The sequence below is a fragment of the Podarcis bocagei genome, assembly GCF_964188305.1.
Source record: "Podarcis bocagei genome assembly, chromosome: 11".
Taxonomy (NCBI): domain Eukaryota; kingdom Metazoa; phylum Chordata; class Lepidosauria; order Squamata; family Lacertidae; genus Podarcis; species Podarcis bocagei.
The window spans coordinates 22,510,925-22,533,791 of NC_138136.1; the positions used below are offsets into that span (position 1 = coordinate 22,510,925).

General features: G+C 43.2%; 1 protein-coding gene across 4 annotated transcripts in view; it reads left to right on the forward strand.

Moving 5' to 3' along the window:
* Nucleotides 1-22,867, forward strand: part of TMEM232 (transmembrane protein 232) — a 160,222-nt gene that overhangs the window by 94,390 nt on the left and 42,965 nt on the right. For all 4 annotated transcript variants that reach the window (XM_081213688.1, XM_081213691.1, XM_081213690.1 and 1 more), the window contains one exon: nt 480-727. In XM_081213688.1, coding sequence (XP_081069814.1) covers nt 480-727 — 248 coding nt within the window. The remainder of the gene's footprint in view (nt 1-479; nt 728-22,867) is intronic.

Consider the following 22,867-nt stretch of genomic DNA (forward strand, 5'->3'; position numbering starts at 1 on the left):
CTTCACTTCCAAGAAAGAAAAATTGTCTTATGAACATAAAGGTGGTTGATTGTGAGCTTGCGTGGCACTGTTTTGAGGCATATGGGTCTAGTGTGGACTGAAGGCTTTGAGAATGCCTGCTTGTGAAAGTGCTGGATTTTTCCAAGCTCCTTAATGTTTCTATCCATTAATATTTCAATGGGCATTTCAATTATTAGCACTTGAAATCTTGTTTGTGTTCCAAAGAAGGGAAACGGTGCCAAAGCCATCTTCTTTCCAGCATTTCATTCACAACCTTGTTTGCAGATTTCCTGACTACAGACGGATCAGTGAATCAAAGTGGACTGTGGAGAGCAGAAATAAGCACGATAATGTCTTATTTATAATTTCCTCTGTTGAAGTTTTATAGATTGGTTCTGTCATTACCTTGTTTTAGGTAGTAGATCATGCATACTCGGCTTTTGTCCCCCTCCTTCCCCCCTTTTCCATTCATTTCTTAGGCTGAGTCCGAAGGCCCCAAAGACCCATTCATTGCATCCAAAGAAAAGGGTTCATCAAATCCCAGCGAAGCGCCTTCTTCTCAGAGCATTGGGTGGAGAGTCGCCACTTCCATGTGCCATCACTTCTTGCCACCTATTGGTCCAGACATCCCCTTGCCACGTCCGCCTGTACAAAAGCCACCATTGATCCCGCGTCGAGAATCGGAACTGTCTGTTAAAGAGAAGAAAGCCAAACGCCTGTCTTTAAGGTACTCAATTCCTAGGTCTGCATATTGTTTAGTGTGATTTGCTTTAATGTTCTTATAAGGCTTATAAGCCTTTCTCTTTCCATCATTCCCATGTCTGATAAAGTTTGGTAAGCACACAAAATATTTGGAAATGATTTCATTTATCTGAATTCTAATCTTCGGGATGGAACGTTTTCTTCTCTGCTCTGCATCAATACTCCTCTCTATTTCTTCCTCCCTCTCTCCCTCCTTCCTTCATGCCCTCTTTCTCTCTGTGATTTCACCAATCCTACCAAGCTGGCCCTGCTGAGAGTGAGATAAGACAGGTCTGAATGCTTGTCTAACAACAAACTAGCCTAGGATGTGTTTTTAGTATGACTGCAACTTCAACTGAGGAACTAGCCCTATCCTGGATTGTTATGTGCCGGCGTGGTTGCTCGAGAGCGAACAGGCAAGACTCCCACCGGTCTTTTCCAGGCTTTATTATCTGTACAAAAACATTTACAGTGCAGAGAGTCTCAAGTCCATGTCTTCTCAGTCGCTAGCAGAATCTGGGAGTGGGCGGTCCTTAAACCTTCCCCAGCATAACAGTCTTTTGACCCCCATCCTTCTCCTCCCCTCTCTGTGCGCGAACCGACTGCGCAGAGAGGGCACTGGCAAAGGGGGACTTGCCTCCCCTCCCCTTTGCTCAGGCTCGGTGTTGAGGCTCTCTCTAGCATCTTCTGATCCCTGCATCCCTTCCCCGCTGGAGGCGGGGCTTCCCTCCTCCCCGGAAGAAGAGCTGCTTCGCACGATCTGCAGAGGCTCCATGTAACACAACTGCCCTTCTACCTCTCGCCTCTGAGCTGATGGCAGTTCCCTGACATGGATGAATGGAGCCTCTTACTCATAAAAGGGCTTGGCCTGTTTTAAGAGCTATTGGCTCCAGCAGCATGAGATATGCTTGCTTGGGTTCTGCTGGATTCCTCGAAGGCAATGCAACATCTTCAGACCAGAGAGGCAATGAGATTATCAGCTCCTCTGGTGCTGGGATTCCTGAGGGAGCAGACATATCAAAGGCTGGTTCTGGCTAATCATACTCATGGTTTGTGATGTTCTCAGAGTCTGTGGCCTCTTCCCTTGAGGCTGAGAAGTCAGAGCCGTGGCTCATGACACTCTGTAAGGTAGGTCAGTATTATTATGTCCATTATACAGTTGGAAAGTTGAGGCTGAGGCATAATGGCCTGCTTAGGGCCACATAGCGAGCACTAGTCAGAAGCAAGATTTTGAACCAACAACTTTGCACATTGCACTTCTTGCTGCATTATGGCCTTTGGCTTATGAAACAATTGAATGAAAGATGGATTACAATGTTAACATCAGATAGAATAGTGCAATATATTCTCGAGGACTTCAGAAAACATTCTCAAAGCTATAAATATTCTTGACAGCCTCTGCTTTCCCCCCAGGAAATGTATGATTGACCAACAGGGGATAATGGGAGGGAAGAGAAGGGAAGGAGATGAGATAGTTAAACATAAAATAAATCTAATATCCTGGAGTCATATTAAAAATATTGATGTATGTCAACAGGCAGAACATGTTTGTGCGCACGTATATACAACAGCTTCTAAATAGTGTTATTTTGGTTTCTCTAATACTGCCCTTTGAAGCACCTCTAGAAAACTCCTAGGCACTGCTCGCTCTCTCTCTCTCTCTCTCTCTCTCTCTCTCTCTCTCTCTCTCTCTCTCTCTCTCACACACACACACACACACACACACTGGCTCTGTCTTCTTTTGGAAATAGCAATTTTTATATGCCAACCTGAGATTCTGCCAACTGTGCAAATAAATGATATCAGAGAAAACCCAGGAGAAACAAATAGATTTATACTTATTTACAGTAAATGAAGATCTGGCCCAGTGGCCTAGGTATCATAAGCACTCCAATAATGACTTAATGAAGAACTAGCAGGCATGGTAAAATACACTTCAGATACAATACGGGGAATATGTGAAACTATTGTATGCCGATGATGAATACTGTATATATGAAGTTTGAGATGCAATTGCTGCACGTCATGGTCTTTGACTGGCCTCTCAGTTAAGTGAAAGACATATTAACTTCCTGATCTCTTCTACCCAACAAATTATGCTTAAGTAAAACAATAAGTCTCTGCCAAAGAACGGTAGTTAGTGAGACATTCTCTTCATGGCATATCCCCAAAATGGCAAAATACTGCAGTACGTATACATCAAGCCTACAGTCTACAGCCTTTTTTTTTTAAAAAAAAACTGTTTGTTAATTCTTTCATTTCTGACCATAATTTGTCTTATGCCCTCCATTATATCATGCCTCTAGAAATCCAATTTCATGCACTCACTTCTGGCATGGTACGTTTCTGTGCAAGTACAATTTGGTGCCAGTTATATTATCATAGATTCAAGCCTCTTTGAATTCTTATTTGCTCCAGATTTCCCCTTCCTTCCAGTCTTCTGGATCAGGCTTCCTCAAACTCGGCCCTCCAGATGTTTTGAGACTACAATTCCCAGCATCCCTGACCACTGGTCCTGCTAGCTAGGGATCATGGAAGTTGTAGGCCAAAAACATCTGGAGGGCCGAGTTTGAGGAAGCCTGGTCTAGATGATGAGGTTGTTCAGTCAGTCTAGATATCAGGATCTAGATATCTTCACTTTGGAGCTTTTCCTATGACTGGGATGTCACATTTTCTCAGCACTTGAAAAAATGTAGATCCTGATAACTGTGAGGGGAAGAATGCTCCTGGAAGGAACTTCTGAAAGGACCTTTTCCTGTTCCCCTTCGACTCCCGGGGGTTAGGAACTGCAGTAGGCAGAGGGGGATTTGCCACAATTAGGTGGAGGTGCATTGTGCACGAAGCTTCTACCTAATGTTGGCCAGTTGGCATATAGGGCCAAAACAGGCATGCCATAAAAGGGCTTCCTCAGATATGTAGTCCTTGGGCACATACAAATCTCATATCTGTGGTGGCTCCCTGATTGCAGAATGCTCTCCCCAGGGAGGGTTGCCTGGCACCTTCATTACATATCTTTAGGTACCAGGTAAAAACATTCCTTTGGTTAATTAAACAATCTATGGCCTTTTAAGTGGGGGGTGGGGCCATATTGTTTGTGTTTGTTATTATGATATGCATGTTTGTGTTTTTATATTGTAAACCGCCCTGTGATATTCGGATGAAAGGCAGTATAGAATAATAATGATAATGATAGCAGTTACGTGTCATGTGAGTTGGCCTCTTTCTGCATAGGTGTCAGGGACGTGGCTGAATTAAACGCCTGGGAAGAGTCCGACTCTGGAAGCGAGAGATTGTAGCCACAGACAGAGCAGGAGGGGGTTAGTGTGGCCCCCCTTTATCAAGAGTTCCCAGACTCTGAGAGCTCACAGGCAAGAGGGAGGGGAGGAGATAGAAGACACTGAGGCTGTTGCTATGCAACCAGGAGGGAGACAGCGTTCAGAGGAAGTGTCATTTGAAAGCGGGAGGGGGGAGGGTTGAGTTCACCCACCATCTCCCTGAACCAAGAGAGCAGACAGGGTTAAGATGCTATGGAAGTGCAAGAGAGGAAGGACTGGACTTTGGTGCCCTGTGTTCTGATAGGGGTGGAGACTCAGAGTGCCCAACTTGTAGCAAAGGGTGGCAGGCCCGGAACTGCGCTCTGGATGTAATTTGTAAATAAATGAACCATAAAACTGCCAGATAGTTGTTAATTCTTATCAGGGCTTGCTTGCCTGCCTGAGATCATTACAATAGAGTTAGCATGCCAGTGATCAGTGGACTTCATGGGTGTGTTGCTGGTTCATCAGCTCTGACTCCTCCTAGCAGTAAAAAGGGAATTGTGGGGTGCACATTATTATATAGGCAAGTATGTACTTATGTGTGGTCATCATTGCATATGCTTTGGCCCTAAGCAGACAAAGAACGAGCAAATGAAATGTTGAGGCCGAAAGATGTTCTTGTTATCCCTTCCATTATGTAAGAGCTTTTAGCATCCAATTTCCTCCCATTCACTTATTCATTGCTGCTAAAACAAATGGAGATGTATGGCTATCCAGAGAAAACACTTCTTGGATTTGGCCATTGATGAAATGCTTTGTGTGTTTGCTAAAGCTTCATGTAAGATCATTATTCACAAAAGGAAATTCTCTTTGAAGCCAGACATGTGCTGCACCCCAGAGTAGGGCTTGTTAATTTTTTCTACTTTCAAATTCCAAAAATGGGGAGTGCAAAAAAGTTGCGACATGACTTGGGAATTCAAAATATATTTTGGTCAAATTTTTATAATTTAGTTTTGCTTTGTACATGAAAATAATGATTTTCTATGTTTTGTGGAACATTCAATGGTTTTAAACTTGTTTAATTAAAAAAAAGTGTTCATAAATGTGTTATTACTACCAACATCATAACCTGTGGGATTTACCAAGCTCAATGATTTACCAAGCTCAATGCTGTCTAGTCACAAGAATAATAGCAGATTTGAATTCCTCACCTCCAAAAAACATATTTTTAAGACTCCCTTACTGAAGAAATTCACAAAAATTAAGTTTCACCCCCTAAAATTTAAAGATATGTGGAATTAATTTTTATAAGTAATAGATTACGGTCTGATTAACTACAATAACAAGTCCCCTTCCCCTTTTTTGTAATGTACACACACAAAAATTCTGTTTTGTTTCCTACATTTGTACTATTTCTTGTTTCTCCTTCTTTTTCTCTGACTCTGTGCACTTGTAGTTTTGTACTTTTTATTTACATCGGCTTTAGATCCATTTCAGTCCGGTTTCCGTCCTGGTTTTGGGACGGAGACGGCTCTGGTTGCCCTAACAGACGATCTCTGTAGACAGCTGGATCAAGGCGGGTCAGGACTGGTGATCCTTTTAGATTTGTCAGCAGCCTTTGACATGGTCAATCATGATCTTCTGGACCACCGCCTCGCAGACGTGGGGATACAGGGCATAGCCCGTAACTGGCTGTGCTCTTTTATCTCTGGTCGGGGACAGAGGGCGGCACTAGGGAGGGAAATGTCGTCGCACCATTCCTTGGTGTGTGGAGTGCCGCAGGGCGCAATTCTCTCCCCGATGCTTTTTAACATCTTTATGCGCCCCCTTGCCCAGATTATCCGGAGCTTCGGGCTGGGCTGTCACCAATATGCTGATGACACTCAGCTCTGTCTGCTGATGGATGGCCACACCAACTCGGCCCCGAACACACTGACCAGATGCTTGGAAGCTGTGGCTGGATGGTTTCGTGGGAGCTGATTGAAACTAAATCCTTCGAAGACAGAGGTCCTATGGCTAGGTCGGGATGGCATGGGGATGAGGGACCAACTCCCTTCTCTTGCGGGGGCCGAATTAGTGTCATTCCCTTCCGTTAAGAGTTTGGGTGTAATCCTTGACGCCTCCCTTTCCATGGAGGCGCACATTACAGCAACAGCCAAGGCAACATTTTTCCACCTTCACCGCATCAAGCAGTTGGTCCCTTACCTTTCCCGCCCCGACCTGGCCACAGTGATCCATGCGACGGTCATCTCCAGGCTTGACTACTGTAATTCGCTCTACGCGGGGCTGCCCTTGAAGCTGTCCCAGAAACTCCAGCGGGTACAGAATGCTGCAGCGTGGCTCCTCACGGGGTCTCTGCCCATGGGAGCATATTCACCCAGTGCTTTTCAAGCTGCACTGGCTCCCGGTAGAGTACAGGGTCAGATTTAAGGTGCTGCTTTTGACCTTTAAAGCCCTTCACGGCCTAGGACCCTCGTACCTATGGGACCGCCTCTCCCGGTATGCCCCACGGAGAGCCTCAAGGTCCATAAATAGCAACACCCTAGTGGTCCCGGGCCCTAAGGAAGTTAGATTGGCTTCAACCAGAGCCAGGGCCTTTTCAACTCTGGCTCCGGCCTGGTGGAACGCTCTGCCTCATGAAACCAGGGGCCTGCAGGATCTGATTTCTTTCCGCAGGGCCTGTAAGACAGAGTTGTTCCGCCTGGCCTTTGGCTTGGAGCCAATTTTATTCCCTCCCTCCCTCTCTTTCTTTTATCCTTTCCTTCTCCTCCTGCGATGGGGCTACATTTTAATATTTTAATGTTTCAATATTTTAATGTTGTATTTTAATTTTGTTTTTAAGTTGTAATCATTCAGCTTGTTTTTATTATTGCTTGTAAGCCGCTCTGAGCCCGGCCTTGGCTGGGGAGGGCGGGGTATAAATAATAATAATAATAATAATAATAATAATAATAATAATAATAATAATAATAATAATTAATTCAATTAAAAATATATAAGTTTCACCTCCTAAAATGGCATACCCTAATGCCAGAGCTCTAAACCAGAACAAAAACCAAGTACAATTCAAAACTTGCTGATGGAGACATGGTCGTGCACCAGTTGTCTTCTGAGATGATCCTGTTCCTCTAATGCAGGGATGGGGATCCATCAGCCTATGGGGCATCTTCTTCTAAGCCTTGCTCAATATCCTGAGCCCTTCCATCACTCCATTTCTTCCTAAAAGGTAAAGGTACCCCTGACATTTAGGTCCGGTCGTGGACGACTCTGGAGTTGTGTGCTCATCTCGCTCTGTAGGCCAAGGGAGCTGGCGTTTGTCTGCAGACAGCTTCTGGGTCATGTGGCCAGCAAGACTAAGCTGCTTCTGGCAAACCAGAGCAGCGCACAGAAACACCATTTACCTTCCCGCCAGAGCGGTACCTATTTACCTACTTGCACTTGATGTGCTTTCGAACTGCTAGGTTGGCAGGAGCAGAGACCGAACAACGGGAGCTCACCCCGTCGCGGGGATTCGAAACGCTGACCTTCTGATTGGCAAGGCCTAGGCTCAGTGGTTTAGACCACAGCGCCACCCACGTCTTCCTTGTTGTTGTTGTTTAGTCATTTAGTCGTGTCCGACTCTTCATGACCTCATGGACCAGAGCACGCCAGGCACTCCTGTCTTCCACTGCCTCCCGCAGTTTGGTCAAACTCATGCTGGTAGCTTCGAGAACACTGTTCAACCATCTCGTCCTGTCGTCCCCTTCTCCTTGTGCCCTCAATCTTTCCCAACATCAGGGTCTTTTCCAGGGAGTCTTCTCTTCTCATGAGGTGGCCAAAGTATTGGAGCCTCAGCTTCAGGATCTGTCCTTCCAGTGAGCACTCAGGGCCGATTTCCTTAAGAATGGAGAGGTTTGATCTTCTTGCAGTCCATGGGACTCTCAAGAGTCTCCTCCAGCACCAGAATTCAAAAGCATCAATTCTACGGCAGTCAGCCTTCTTTATGGTCTACTGTTTAGCTAACTCCCAGCCAACCAGCTGAGCTATGCAGTGGGGGAGATCACAAGGTAAGGAACTTGGTTTCAACCTCACCTCCTCACTTCTTGTCTTCTTATCCAACATACTGCTCAATTGACTGGAAGGAAACATCTGTGCAGTTTATAGCCACTGCAAGTCTCTGGAAAACACAAGATGGGTGAAGGAAGGAGATGACAGGAGACATTTGCTCAAATGGCACATTTTCCTGCACACCCTGCCTTTACAGAATCTGGCTTCCTTTTCCTGACATTAGAATCCTTAAACAGTCAATTTGTTTAATTGGATCGCTGTGCTTGGAACACTTTCCCCTTGAAATACAGATACAGTAATTGAATATGTCTTCTGGAGATAAACCACAATAGGAATTTAGGAATACAGTGCTGCGTTACTTTCCCTAAATAGAAAAAGATGATTTCCATAAACTCCCTTTCCCCTCTCCGTCTGATATTTTAATCATATTTTTCAATTGTTAATGCACCCAGGCACTCTGTCAAAGTGATATACCCAAAGCCTGCATTTTCAAAGATGTTCAGCTTCCATTATGCCTGGTAAACTGCTCTTCAGAAAATCTGGCTGTAAGTTGAAACCATTTGAAATTCTGGATGCTCAGTCCTTTTCAAACACGGGCCTCAATCCAGAGAACTGCATGACTAACTACATACCCAGGGAGTTTTTGACATCTTTATAAACAGCAGCTTCTCTGCATTGTGTGGCACATCTCAGAGGGAGCTCCCTGGTCCGTGGCCTTTGCCCAAAGTTCTGAAAGGAAAGCTATACTTTTGGAATACCTTTCTCTGAAACCAAGAGGGCTTCTGAAATATACTCAGAGTCGCAAAGTGATTTCATGCTCTTTATTCAGCTCATAGTGGTGAGGAGGAATTAATGAATGTCCCCTCAAAGTATCTGCTTTATATACATTATTTACACAATGGGCTGCACATGATTGGTTAATTCTGGAATTCTACTGTAAGCCAATCAGGTTGTGGATTCACTTCTATCTGGAGCATGATTGGGTGGTTCCTGCCAACCAATCATACTGCTGCATTGTTCTTGGACCAATCAGACTGCTGCATTCTGAATCCTATTGTTCTAGGACCAATCAGACTGCTGCAATTTGGATCCTATTGTTCTAGGACCAATCAGATAAAAACAGAACACCACTAAAACACCAATAAAACTGAGCAATATACAAAACCAGAAAATTAAAAATTAAGAACCAGAGTCCAGGAAAGCTTCGGTAAACGTAAAAGTTTGTAAGAGGTGTTTAAAGGTCATTACTGTCTCTGCCTCACATACTACCTGGAGAGACCATTCCAGAGGGTGGTTGCTTTGACCGAAAAGGCCCGTTTCTGCTTTGTTGCCAAGTGACAATCCACTAGTCATGGCATGACCAAGTGGATCTCTTCTACAAAAGCTTTGTAGGTCATGGGAGAGGCGTTCTGCTAAGAATCCTGATCTCAAGTTGTTTAGGACTTTAAATGTCAGCAAAAAACAAACCCACCCTTTTGTTTAGTTAGTAGCTCATTGGCAGCCAGTGCAGATTTTTCAAAAGTGGTGTAATAAATGCAAAGTCCTATTCATCTTTATTCAGAAGTAAGTATAGATTGCAGCCTAAGGGCTCACCCACACTTCCTTTTGTGCCATGCATTCTAGGCACAGGTCTGGGATTTCCAGGTCTGTGTCCAAGCAAGGTTTCTTTTCTTTTCTTTTGTTTCTTCCTAGCACACCCCCTGGGGAAAATCCAAATTTTACTGATGAATCAGAGCAAACGGCAAGTGGATTTTCAGTGTATTGCCATTTGCTCTGATTCAGTGGTAAAACACACACAAAAAAAACCCAGCCACCACCATCCTGAACACGGACTTAGAAATCCTGGACCTGTACTAGAAAGCATGGCACAAATGAATGACCCCTAAATATCTCCAGACTTTGCTTGTGTCCTTTTGCAGAACTCCCCCCCCCCTTGTCCTCTCTGTGAAACCAAGTTGTTTTTTTTAAATAGCAACATCAAGTGTCACCTTCCTTACCTCTAAAGCATAGCATCTTTTCAAAGCAGTTCTTCATTCCAATGGCATGCCAGCATTACCCATTTCCAGCTAAAATGTTCTGTATATTGTAGCTCCCCTCCTGCACTTTGGCACTCTATTACTTGTCTCCTCTTTTCAAAGTCACGCTAATCCATTGCTTCTTGCTTAGAGAGCACCGCAGCATCAAGCACTAACCATGTATCTTTAATAAATTGTCATATTCATTTATCTTCTCGGGCAGCCTCCACATCCCTCTCCAGCTGTGCAGCTGCAATTTAAGATTAGTAATTGTTTAACATCCATTATATGTAAAGAGAATTGTTTTTGCACACTTAACTCTTGACCAGAGAGTAGTAGCTGGGGCTTGTCACTTCCTTGGTGTTTCAGTCGATGTTTTGTGGATGTGTGAGAGCAGATAAAGAATGTTCAGGCAGAGGACCGCCTTTCCGTTTTTTTAACGAAGGAAGCAAGCCATACCTGATAGTACCTAGTCAAATATACAGACAGAAACAAGCTAGACGCAGAGATAAGGAAATCCAAAGCATGAACAGTGTCAGAAATGGATTGAAGAGTCCTAAATTGCTTATCTGCTGTTTCACTGGGCGGCCTTGTTAATTTCCACTGCTCAGCATCATTTTGCTGTCTGTTCAGTTCTTAGTAAATTGATGTAGTACTTCTCATAAATGCCTCATGTATACTACATTCTTAGCAATTCTTACAAGAACATTGTAAGAAATGTAGGCCAGTATATTATCCCCATATTGAGCGTATTGCTGGGGGAGCAACAGTGGGAGAGGCCCGTTGCCTTTGTTTTCCAATTGTGGACTTCTTAAAAGCACCTCGTTGGCCACTGTAGGAAACAGGACACTGGACTCGACAGGCCTTTGGTCTGATCCAGCAAGGCCCTTCTTATCTTCTGTCAAGGAGTTGTCAACGAGCCAGTTCAACCACAGGGCAGGCACACACACACGGAAGGCACAGAATGCATGTAGCTCTTTATTAACAGAAAGCAACAGCACAGCAGAGTTGTCTGGTTTGCCTGAATCCAGTTAAGACATTGCTGAAACTGACCACTACCTCCGCTTCCCCCCCTCAGGCCTTTCACTCTGGATCCCTCCCAAGCAAACAAAGGCTGTGTTGAGGGGGCAAGCTCCTCTTCTGGGCTTGTCTGGCCTGTTGCTCAGCAAAATGCAGGACTCTCCCAGATGGAGGTGTCAGAGGTGAGCCAGCAGGACTGGGACTGTCCTTCTGATGCATAGCAGGGCCAACCTCTGACTCCTCTCTGTCTGAGTCAGCGCTCATACTGTGATTCTCAGCCTCTAACCCTGTACTGGGAGGCCCTCCTTCTCCTGACCCTCCTTGATCACTCAACCCCCCTGTTTCTAGCACCTCCCAGATTGTCCCAGATTGTCTCTTCAGTGTCCCACCACCAGGATCTGAGATCTAAGTTGTCATCCTCCTTGTTCTCCCTGGGGGCTCTCGGGCAGGAGGCTCCCACCACTTTTCCTCATCCAGCGAGTTCCTGACATCTTCTTATGGTAATATTGCAGCTTACTCAGTTCATAGCTCATGCGACCAATTGAGCATATGGCACAAATAACTCTGGTCTACTCAATCCTGGTCTTCTCTGAGGAGGCCTAGAAAGACTTGTAGTCTGAATAGCTATCAGCAAGGTAGGAAAAGGCTGTAAAGAGATGGTGTTGTTCACCAGCTGGACAGCTGCCAGTCCCTCGGTTGGCTGTGGATGATTTCAAGAAAAGGTTGGGCAAGTATCTGCTGAAAATGTTTCAAAAGAGATAGGATGCTATCCTTCAGCAGAAACAGATTAAGGGCGGTAAAGAAATTTAATAAACAAAACAATAAACAGCATTTTCTTCTGCTCTCAGTGTTTACAATCTCTGTCTTCCGCATCTTGTGTATATGTATCTGAAACTTAGGATAAAACCTCATAAATCTGATGAAGTGGACTGTAGTCTTGAAAGCTTATGCCATAATCAGTTCATTAGTCTTTAAGGTGTCATGAGACTTTGAGGTTGTCCACCCTTCCTCTTGTCCCACTGTTTCCCCATGGGGAAAACGTCTCTTTAGTGCTCAGTCAGAGTAAACAGCAGTTGGGGTTTTGCACTGATTGCCATTTGTTCCGATCTCTCACTAAAGAGCAGGTTTTCCTTTGGAAAGGAGCGCGACAAGGGGAAAACCACTCAGACCCTTGCTTTCTAGGTACGGCGCAAGTGGAAGTGTAGACAAACCCCCTTGTTATTCGAATCATGGCTATCCAATTAAACAAGCTGGCTGTTAATCATTGCAGTGTCAAAATAGAAAAATAATAACAATCGGATTGTGTTCTGCACCAGCTCACTTTTGCAATGGGTGGGGTTGATGCAATCTGTACATTATTCTGTTTCTCTCACAGATTAATATTAGTGTCAGCTAGCCCACGGTCTTGATGCTTGCTTTCTGTGAAAGCCAGGATTTGGCCAGATGGTAGTTTTGCTCATGGCTGTTTCTCTCTCTCTCCATCTCTCTCTCATGCAGAGAGACAGCAACCAGCATGGAGTTTGAAGGCAGCAGTTGCTGTTTTATATCCTCCCCTCAGCGCTGATCCTAATAGCACCGAGACAACAGTCTGGACTATCAGGATCGGCACGGAGATTGTGTTTCATGTCTTACAGTTGGTGCACCCCCTGCCTCCATTATGACTAGTGAAGAAATATGGCTTCTCATTCTCCCCTCTGACATTGTTGTTTTCAATATACATTTGTAGATCATTGCATGACAAAACACTGGTTTTCACTGATGCTACAAGAGGATAACGCTATCAAATAGCAGAGTAGTAGCCAGCCTTTGGCATAGCTGTTCTGAAAGTGCAGTTGGGATTGGCTTGTGATGCTGGTGGAAGTGTACCAGTTGTGGCTCATTTACACTGAGATCTTTAAACCTAATTCCACCTTCTTCCAACAGCCCTCCTGTACAAGGTTCAGGACCTTTTTCCTCCACCAATGAAGCTTTCAGGGGTGCAGATGGCAGGAGATTGGAGAGAAGGAGAAATGCTTCTTATACGAACAAACGTGTGCAAACATGAGAGTGCGGGCTCCCAGAGAGATCATGTATGTCCCGTCCCCCCAAGTTATTCTGCTGCTGCACTAAACTGAGCTATGTCATGGTATGTTGCTCTGCTGGACAAACCATGAGTTGAATGCCATAGGTCAAATCTTGGTTACAGCTCATGGTTAGTCTGGAGAGAGCAAAACCACAAGCTTGGTTTTGGACAACATGCTAAGCCAACCCATAGCTTAGCTCATTGCTAACTGGCTGGGGAGGAAGGAGAAATGTGACTGCAAATTCCTCTCAAAGCTCACCAGGCAATTCTCTATAAACCACATGCAGTGATAGGACAATGCTATTCAACTTTGGGAGGACTACCACTAAAGTTTTGTGCTCAATTAGGCACAATGGTTTGTGTTCAGTTAGTAAATAACATTTGCATGAGAACAATAAGGGAAAAAATATGAATAATGGTTTTGAAAAGAAAAGGAAGAAGCAACTAGGACTCCTGAACTTTGCAAAAATATTAAGTGGGGAGCAGTTTAAATACAGCAATGTAGGTTTTGTTTAGGTACCTGGAATCACATCCTGCTGTAAGAAAATGGGCAGCAGAGCTGCTCAACCAGTCAGTATAGAAACTAAAAAGTGTTAAACAAGAGTTAATAAGATTGGTTGGCATCCATCTGTCTCAGGAGACAATGGAGGAGTGCTCCTTTGGGGTTGAGGTCAAGCTTACAGCACCTGCAGTGGCAGTAGAGACTGATGCAGGAGAGACATGTTTTGTTGCAGCTGGGGCAGATGAAGGTGTCCTGTTGTGCTACTGCAGATGCTCCTCTGGTCACTGCTATGGATACACGACTTGACTGCCCGTCTCCAGGCTCTGCAGTCTTCTGCAAAGGATTCCCACACGGCAGAGTTGATGTTGCCAGCCTCTGTGTCCCATTTGCAGACATCTTTGTAACACAGAGTTGGTCTGCCAACTGGCCTGGTGCCAGAAACCAGCTCTCTGTAGAGCACATCCTTGGGGATCTTGCCACCTTCCATACTGTGGTAATGAGGTTTCAGTTCTATACCTAAAATACAGCCAGGTTAGTTGTCATGGCAGAGAAGTCACAAGGTGTTCATTGTGCAGGAATAAGCTGAATGTGGCTATATTGTCTATTTGTGCAACTCCAGCTCTGTAACGAAAGGTGGTATGCTGTCAGTATGTTACTTTCTGAGCCTCAAAACCAAGATGCCAGTGACTGGAGTCTTACGAAGAAGTTATTTTAATTGGCAGCAGGAAACCAAACAACCATGCTGTGTTCATCAGGGCCAAGAATATGAGGGGCTAATAATGAGGAAAGGCTGCATTTAGTAAAACCAATCACGGTCTTCTCTCCCACACCCCCTTCTGCTATAGGACTTCACACAATCTGAGAGGAGTTAGCATGCGCAGGGCCAAATTATTTTCTCACTTCCACAGTTGTATTCATTTCGCTCACAGTAACCTGGGGTCTGTCAGCATACCAGCCATAAAGCTGCTAATGTTAGGAGGTGATAACATTTACTGCAGGCTGAAAACATGGTATATGAAACTTGTTCTCAGGAAAAGAGATTGGTTGTGCTTTCATTTCACAGCATTTCCAGTTACATTCATGCAGCACTTTTTGAGCCTTAAGAATATATAGCCATTAGAAGCAATTTGAGATGATTACTTTTTCTTCTTTCCATTACGTCAATAACAGCTTAGTAACTGATATTTCATTTTTAGTTTAAGTCAGGTACATTTCTTCCATGCACTTAATGTTTCCTATTCCATTTACATTTATCTTTGGCACAGGAGGGGGAAAAAAATAAACATGTAATAAAAACAGCTTAGACGGAAGGGGGAAGGGGCTGAGTAAAGCAAGCATTCATTTGGTGATCTAAGCCAGCTCCTTGGTTGACTGAGAACATTTTGATCTGAATTGCTTTTTGTTTTGTTTTTTGTTTTGTAATGTTAATGCTGGAGCAGTATTTGGAGAGGAGGAAAGAATTGCAGGATGCAGCAGTGCTGAAATAACAAGGCACCACTCTTTTAATAACTCAAGATGGCAAGCAGATTTCAAGGGGTAGTTTTAATTAAAATGAAGTCAAGTTTTTCTACAGAGGAAGTTGCGGGCATAAGTCCTGAAGAAAAGGAAGATCAAAGTCATATGCAGGCTCCACGAGCCAAATAATAAATGTTTGATCTCTTTTTGTGCCACATATTCTATCTTTTGAAAACTTTCAAGGTTGTGCCCTGTGGATATTTATTTATTCATATTATTTCTTACCTGTCCTTCGTCATAAAGTTCCAGGGTGGGTTACAATAATATATAATACAGTTATTTTAAAAAGTGCATTGGTTTATACTAGTGGTTCCCAACTGGTGGTCTGTGGACCACCCATCCAGGGAGCCCATGGCACCATTCACATAACAAAAACTACCATGGAGATATCAAGATTTTCAAAAGTAAGGGGTTCATAGCTTGGCTTTTGAAAAATAGGGTTTCTGCAATACTTAGCTAACTGGGAACTACTGGTTTATACAATTAAAAAAACAAATTAACGCATTCAACCAAAACAGAGCAGTATAAATTCAACAAAAGAGGTGGGCCCTACCAAGTCCTGAAAGATCTACGTTGGTTCCCAGTATGTTTCCGATGGTGATGTCAGCTGATGGTTTAATCCTGCATTGACTGCACCAATCAGGAGGGAACAGGACCATGCAGCCTAGGTAGCAGGGTTTAATCTCTGCTCATTAGCAGCCCTGCCCACCTGTCAAATCTAGCCTGCAGAGCCAAAAAGTTTTCCCAGCCTTGATCTAGAGCAACAACAGTGCCAGAGTTGTTCGTTCCACCTATGTCAGCAGCTTCCTTCACTCCATGCGGCATCTTGTTTATGAGGGGTTAACATTTGAGTTTGACAATCTTGACAGAATTAATTTAAGAGGACACTTAAATGTGTCTCTAATAGCTGTGTATTTTTTCTCTGCTGCATTTTTTTAATAAAAAAAAAAATATTACATGACATGGAATTTAATTTGTTACACCAGCCATAGGGGAGCCCAGCATGATAAATCACTAAATAGCTATTAAGGCAGAGCAGAATCTGGTTTGCATGTGGGATTTCGGGATGTCAGTATCCAACAGCAGGCCCAGAAATGTCCATCAAGGGAAAGCCATTGGTTTCTGCGCTGCCTTCCAAGTGAAGGGCGCTTGACAGTAGAAAATGACTTGTCGATTAATTTAGGTGCTGGTTTAAATCTGTCTGTATGTGAGCCAAGACATCAATCTGTCATGGAGCTGACCACGTGAGCTGATAACAGGAGTGGAAAAATAGAAACATAAGACCTTGCTCAGGTGGCTCTGGAATCACTATAGATAAAATAGGAAAAGAACAGTAGATTTCCTATTGAGAAGATGGTAAGATAGAACCTACATTTCAGCCTTTGGTAAGAACACAAAAAGTAATCCTAATCTGTTAATTCATTATATAGAGAGAAAATGGAAAACCGGATTTATTTGTGTTTTAATGTGATCAGCAACTATTGCATGATGAAACAGGAATAGTCCGGTATGCCTGTCCTCAGAAAGGATTGGTGGTGTTAAGATTCAAGCTAGAGAAGAGTCCAAGAGGAGGCGTGATTAGGTGAAGTGTCAGAAGAAGTACAAAGCAATGCAGCAGCCAACGTATTATCTGCAACCCGTGGACACGGAGAAGCAACCGCTTCCTTCCTGATATCTGTGTTTGTTTCTGACACGCTGGGCCATGCATTACCATTCTCCATGCCAGTGTGTCATCATCAAGTGTCGGAGACCCTGATATGCAAAAGCTTTCAAAGATACGGACAACTGCAGATTTCTTGAGACTCCCCTGTTGTGAATGTTCTCTTTCGTTGGTCGAGAGGGTTAGGAAGTACATGATAATCATCCAATGTACATGATAAGAGCACGGAAAGGATAAAGGGGCACCAGCTTTTAAACTGCACCTTTTATTCTGTCCTTATTCTGTAAGAACTCCGCTGCTTTTTACTGAAAGGTCTTTTGTAGAATCTTTAGTTTTAGAATTGGTGTACATGAATAGATGTACATGAACATTGAAGGGTTTGCTGCACATTTACAGGGCAACTCTAAGCATGGTTACTTAAAATAAAGCCCAACTGAATTAAAACAGTACAACCCCCTACTAAAAATTTGTAGGAGTACAGTCTAAATGGCTCAAATGAAATATTATTGCTTTCTTAAATAATCAGTACTCCCCCCCCCCGGCCTTGATTAGCTACGACATTATGTGACGAATTTTAATAGGCTCCCTTCAGCCCCCACCCCATTAATCTGGATTTGTAGTGTTTACATGATCATTTACATAGACTTCCCCTCATCCTGCCTCACCTTAGAATGCTCTGTAGGGGAGATTCCTCTTCCGTTGGCAGAAAAGAGCATATCCTAGTGTGATACTTCTCTTTGCTTCGCGGCTTCGGAGAGCGCTATTCTTAAAATGATTGTAATCTTTCCACTGACATTCTGCCCCCCGCCACTGGGAGTCTTAGAAATGAAAAAAGAAAAGGAAAAAAACCTCCAAGAGGCACTGGCGTTCTACCACGCAACGTAACAAATGCATTTCATGCACACTCTTTGGATCTGCGCATTCAGGCTATAATCACTGGAAGAGTTTAAGTCCCATTGAATTCACTAGAACTTGCTCCAGTGTATACTTGTTTAGGCTTTCCCTGCAACTGATTCTGCTAGTTAGAGCCAATGACATGATAAAATATGAAGCCTTAATGATTGTCCTTGAATACTGGCGGACTTTTAACAGGGGTAGAAGAGTTCCTGAGGCTTACCATTAAGCAACTGCTCACTACTTTTGTGCATTCCCCCTCCCCCTTGAATCTTTTAGGGTGTTTCTAACCTTCCTTCAGTTAATTTGTTCTGTTCAAAATGCAGGGAACATTTAATACAGCAGCCATTTAATAAAGGACACTGTTTCAAATGACATAGGCTGATTCAGGCGCATGAATCACTTTCCATGCTTCTGAATCTCTTAAAATAATATGCAATGGCATTGATATTTCAGCAAGATCCATTTGTTCTAGGAGGACTGTGGGTGATAAATCGTTAATACTGTTCTGAATTTAACTTTGAATAACAGAATTCTGTGGCACAACAAGTGAAGAAGTCCTTTGAAACGTCCCATTGAAAATAGCAACCAGCTCAGCACCCTAATTTTATTGATAGGTGATTATTGTTTCTCACCCTACTTCCATACTTTCAGAAACACTGTAATTCCAGCATTTCTTAATGACGATTGCTGGTATTCAGCTAAACTGTATTCAGAGTAGACCTATTGAAAGTGATAGGCTTAACTTGATTGTATTCATTAATCAGGTCTACTTTGAGTAAAACTTAGTTGCATACTGCCTTAACAGTGCAATCTTAACCATGTCTTTTCAGATATATGTCATATTGAATTCAGTGGGGCTTTAGCCTAGGTAAACAGGGTTAGGATTGCAGTCTTAGGTTTATGCTGAAACTGTGTAACATTGCATACCATGAATTCTGAATGTCTAACACTCCTATAAAGCAAGCATGTAGAAATGCTGGAGGTGACAGTCACCCTTTCTCAACATTTTTGCAACCAAATTAATTTTAGAAGTTTAGCTCACCTATCTTTAAAGCTCACAGCGTATGATGCAAATCCTGGCTTTGTGGTCAAATCCACACCATATATTTAAAGCACATTGTTTCCCATAAAGTGATAAGGGATGCGGGTGACGCTGTGGGTTAAACCACAAAGCCTAGGGCTTGCCAATCAGAAGGTTGGCGGTTTGAATCCCCGTGACGGGGTGAGCTCCCATTTCTCGGTCCCTGCTCCTGTCAACCTAGCAGTTCGAAAGCATGAAGTGCAAGTAGATAAATAGGTACCACTCCGGTGGGAAGGTAAACGGCGTTTCCGTGCGCTGCTCTGGTTCGCCAGAAGCGGCTTAGTCATGCTGGCCACATGACCCGGAAGCTGTACGCCGGCTCCCTCGGCCAATAAAGCAAGATGAGTGCCGCAACCCCAGAGTCAGTCACGACTGGGCCTAATGGTCATGGGTCCCTTTACCTTCCCATAAAGTATCCTGGGTACTGTAGTTTATTTAGGGTGCTTGGAATTTTAGCTTTCTGGGAAGTGAACTACAATTCCAGGATTCTCTTGGTGAAGCCATGTGCTTTCGATGTATGGTTTGTGATTCCCTCTTTACAAGTGGACTATTAAATTGCTCAAAGCTACCCTTTCGCTCTATAGTTGAATTTGTATTTGAACCCTAATGCTAAGCTCAGAGAATCCAGATAACTGAGCCTATGGCGAGGCTCACATTCACTTTGAATGTGGACCAGTGAGAGCTCTTAAGGCTATAGTTGTTTTTTGTTTCATGGATCAGGTTGTATCAGCTACTAAGTATTTTTATTACAGTGATCACCTCTGGGTATTCCCATCCTACAAACTCATCACTTTACCCTTGCTTTAAAAAATGAACACTGTGTGATACACAACTAGTATGTTAAGCCAATACTATATAAAGCTTTTCCCACCTTGGAATTTAATAATTCTGTTGAATTGTTGGCGGTATACTTGCTTACTGTGAAAGTATATTGCTTTTTGAAGAAATTCCACTGTTGCTGTCGCCTCCTCTCTGTATCATTCACAACCAATTCTCAGTGCCTAGCTAAAGGAACATTTTATGTGCGGGACTCTATGAATGTACCTCTGAAGACAGTGCTTAGTGAATCATAAACCTTTATTATAGATTGCCTGAGCCATTGTGTAGAAAAGTTCTAAACCTGGTTTTCAGACTAATGCGCTCTCTCTCTCTCTCTCTCACACACACACACACACACACCCCACACACCCATTTATATATATGCAATGTTTCTCTGACCGAATAAAATTAAGTATGAGCTATGAACTATTGGATGTAGGTGGTGCTTAATTGCAGAAGACCAGTGAGAAAATAACGAGAGGATGAAAAAGAGCATTATATACACATTGCAGTAAATCTTCTGAAAGGGCAAATTAGCTCACAGCTAAAGGGTAAGATGCATTTCATGTTAATGTACCCTCCTTTCTTCAACTATCAAAAAAGGAATTATTTAAGAACATATAAAAAACGCCTTCCTGGTTGCTTTCACACTGACTCTCCCCCACCCCAATTGCTACCCTTTATTCCCTCACCTGTTATGGAGAATCCAGACAACTTTGTTGCAGCCAGTCCACTGCATTCTGCCTTCACCTTCTTTCTAAAAGGAACAGACACCTGGTTCTTTGGCTTTTAAACACAACTGGAAAGCCGCTCTGCCTGGAGTGGAAAGGTGTCAAGATGCTGAGAGACCATGCGGTAGGAATGGTCTGCATTTCATAGTTCCTTCCTACATTACTTCTCAGCAAACTTTTGCTGATGCCAAGGAGCCGCTGGGGGGGGGGGGCGGGGAGAGATGCCTGGTGCAGCTTGGTGTGCTTTCAAAAAAAATAATATTTAAAATGTGGAAGCAACCTGTTAATTGTCCATTTAGGCTGCAGTCCTATACAGTGGTACCTCAGGTTACATATGTTTCAGGTTACATACGCTTCAGGTTACAGACTCCGCTAACCCAGAAATATTACCTCAGGTTAAGAACTTTGCTTCAGGATGAGAACAGAAATCGTGCAGCAGCGGGAGGCCCCATTAGCTAAAGTGGTGCTTCAGGTTAAGAACAGTTTCAGGTTAAGAACAGACCTCCGGTATGAATTAAGTACTTAACCTGAGGTACCACTGTATTTGTTTAGGACTGAAAGTAAACCCCATTGAACTCAGTGGAATTTTATTTTGAGTAGAGATATGTAGGATTTCAATGTTTATCTAGCATTGGGTCTCCACCATTGGTCATCTAATAATTTACTTTGCTCCAGTTTTGATAATAGCCTTTGTTAATGGCACCTATTCCATTCAAGTAATACCCCTTCTGTCCAAGACAGATAAATGAATGAGAAACAGATGGTTTATACATAAAATAATAAAAAGATACTGACTGTACAAAGCAGATAATCAACATCTTCACATAAAGTAGATTTAAAGAAACCAAACACACAGATCCCAACAAAAATCTTTACAAAACGCAAACATCTTCAGGCTCCAAAGGCTGCTTATCTTAAAAAACAAAACAAAACCATTTTCTAAATACCCACAGGGAAGTATTCTAGTATACTTCCTCAGGGAGGATATTCTTTCAGTATGAGTGGCATTGTCAATAGTAAGATTCCCTGTTACATGTGTTGTTCTTCAGAAAAGTGGGTATTTGCTACAAGATTCTGGTTGTTACAAGAACCTTGCAGTTAGTGTTTTGGGATGTTTCATCCCTCCCAGTCCCTTTCTTTTTGTGTTGGGTCTTTGCTTTGTAATCCTGAGGGCAGGGAACTGTCCGGCTGATCTTTGTAAGTTTCTCTGATTAGGGTAAATTCTTAAAAGATAATCATAATGATGATGATGGTGGTGGTGGTGGTGGTTTAACCCCCCCCCCCCGCCCAGGTGATATCTTAATTCTCATTTACTTCAGTATGATTGGGATTCCACCTGTAATTAGGGGACAGGTTGTTGTTTTTTAAATGAATATTAGGGAGATGGATGCTTGCCAGTAGCAATAAATTCACATTCAGTAATGAACACTTCTCTATCAATTAAACCAGGGCCATAATATTTTGTTTATTCTGAGCTAGAGCTAATCCTCAACAGATACAGCTAGAGCTGACATTTCATATTTTTGCAGAAGAATATTTTAGTGATTTACATTTATCTTAATCTCCCTGAAAGATTATGAGTCTTGTATCTTATGGCAGATCAATTACAGAGAGCACAGTGGAAGCAAATTAAGTTCACATCAGAACCTGCATCAGGAAAGCTCCAAACACAGTTGATCTCGCAACAAGCTTTGCCTAAATGTTGTCTAATCTACATATTCATTTATCATAGTAGCGGGGTAGCAATAACAATAATAACTAGCATAGTTGTATTATTTACAATCCTTCCAGTGCTAATCCACTGATACAGTACATATGCGAGGAAAGGAGCTGATTGCGGGTGTAAAAGAAAAAAGAAAGAGGAAGAGAGAGTACATGCTTAGCTAAAATGACTCTCTTTAAAAGAGTTCAGGATCAATAGCAAGTACCCTGCTTAGAGATGATGCAGCCTTGACAGTGCACTCCAGGGAAACTCTGTAAAGACTCGTCTACCTGGGTTCCACCATAATCAGCAACCTCTCCACTGATGCTGAGCTGAACAAATGTATTGGCAAGGCAGCTACATCAATGGCTCACCTCTCCAAAAGGTATGGGGAGAATGTGATGCTAATGACCAATACCAAGATGAAGGTCTACCAGGCTTGTGTGATGAACATGCTGTTTTATGGAAATGAATCGTGAACAGCTTCCATCCACCAGGAGCAATGCCTCAACGCCTTCCCCATGCGCTGCATCAGAAAGATTTTGGGCATCATATGGCAGGACAGAGTCCGAAATACAGATGTGCTGTCCTAAGCCCACATTCCCAGAATGTACACACTCTTTTCTCAGTGATGTCTACACTAGCTTGGTCATGACCGTTGAATGGAAGATGGCAGGATCCCCAAGGATGTGCTCTATAGGGAGCTGACTTCAGGCACAAGGCCTGTTGGCAGACCAACACTGTGCTCCAAATATGTCTGCAAACAAGACATGAAGGTTGGCAACATCAACCCTGCCATGTGGAAATTCCTTGCAAAT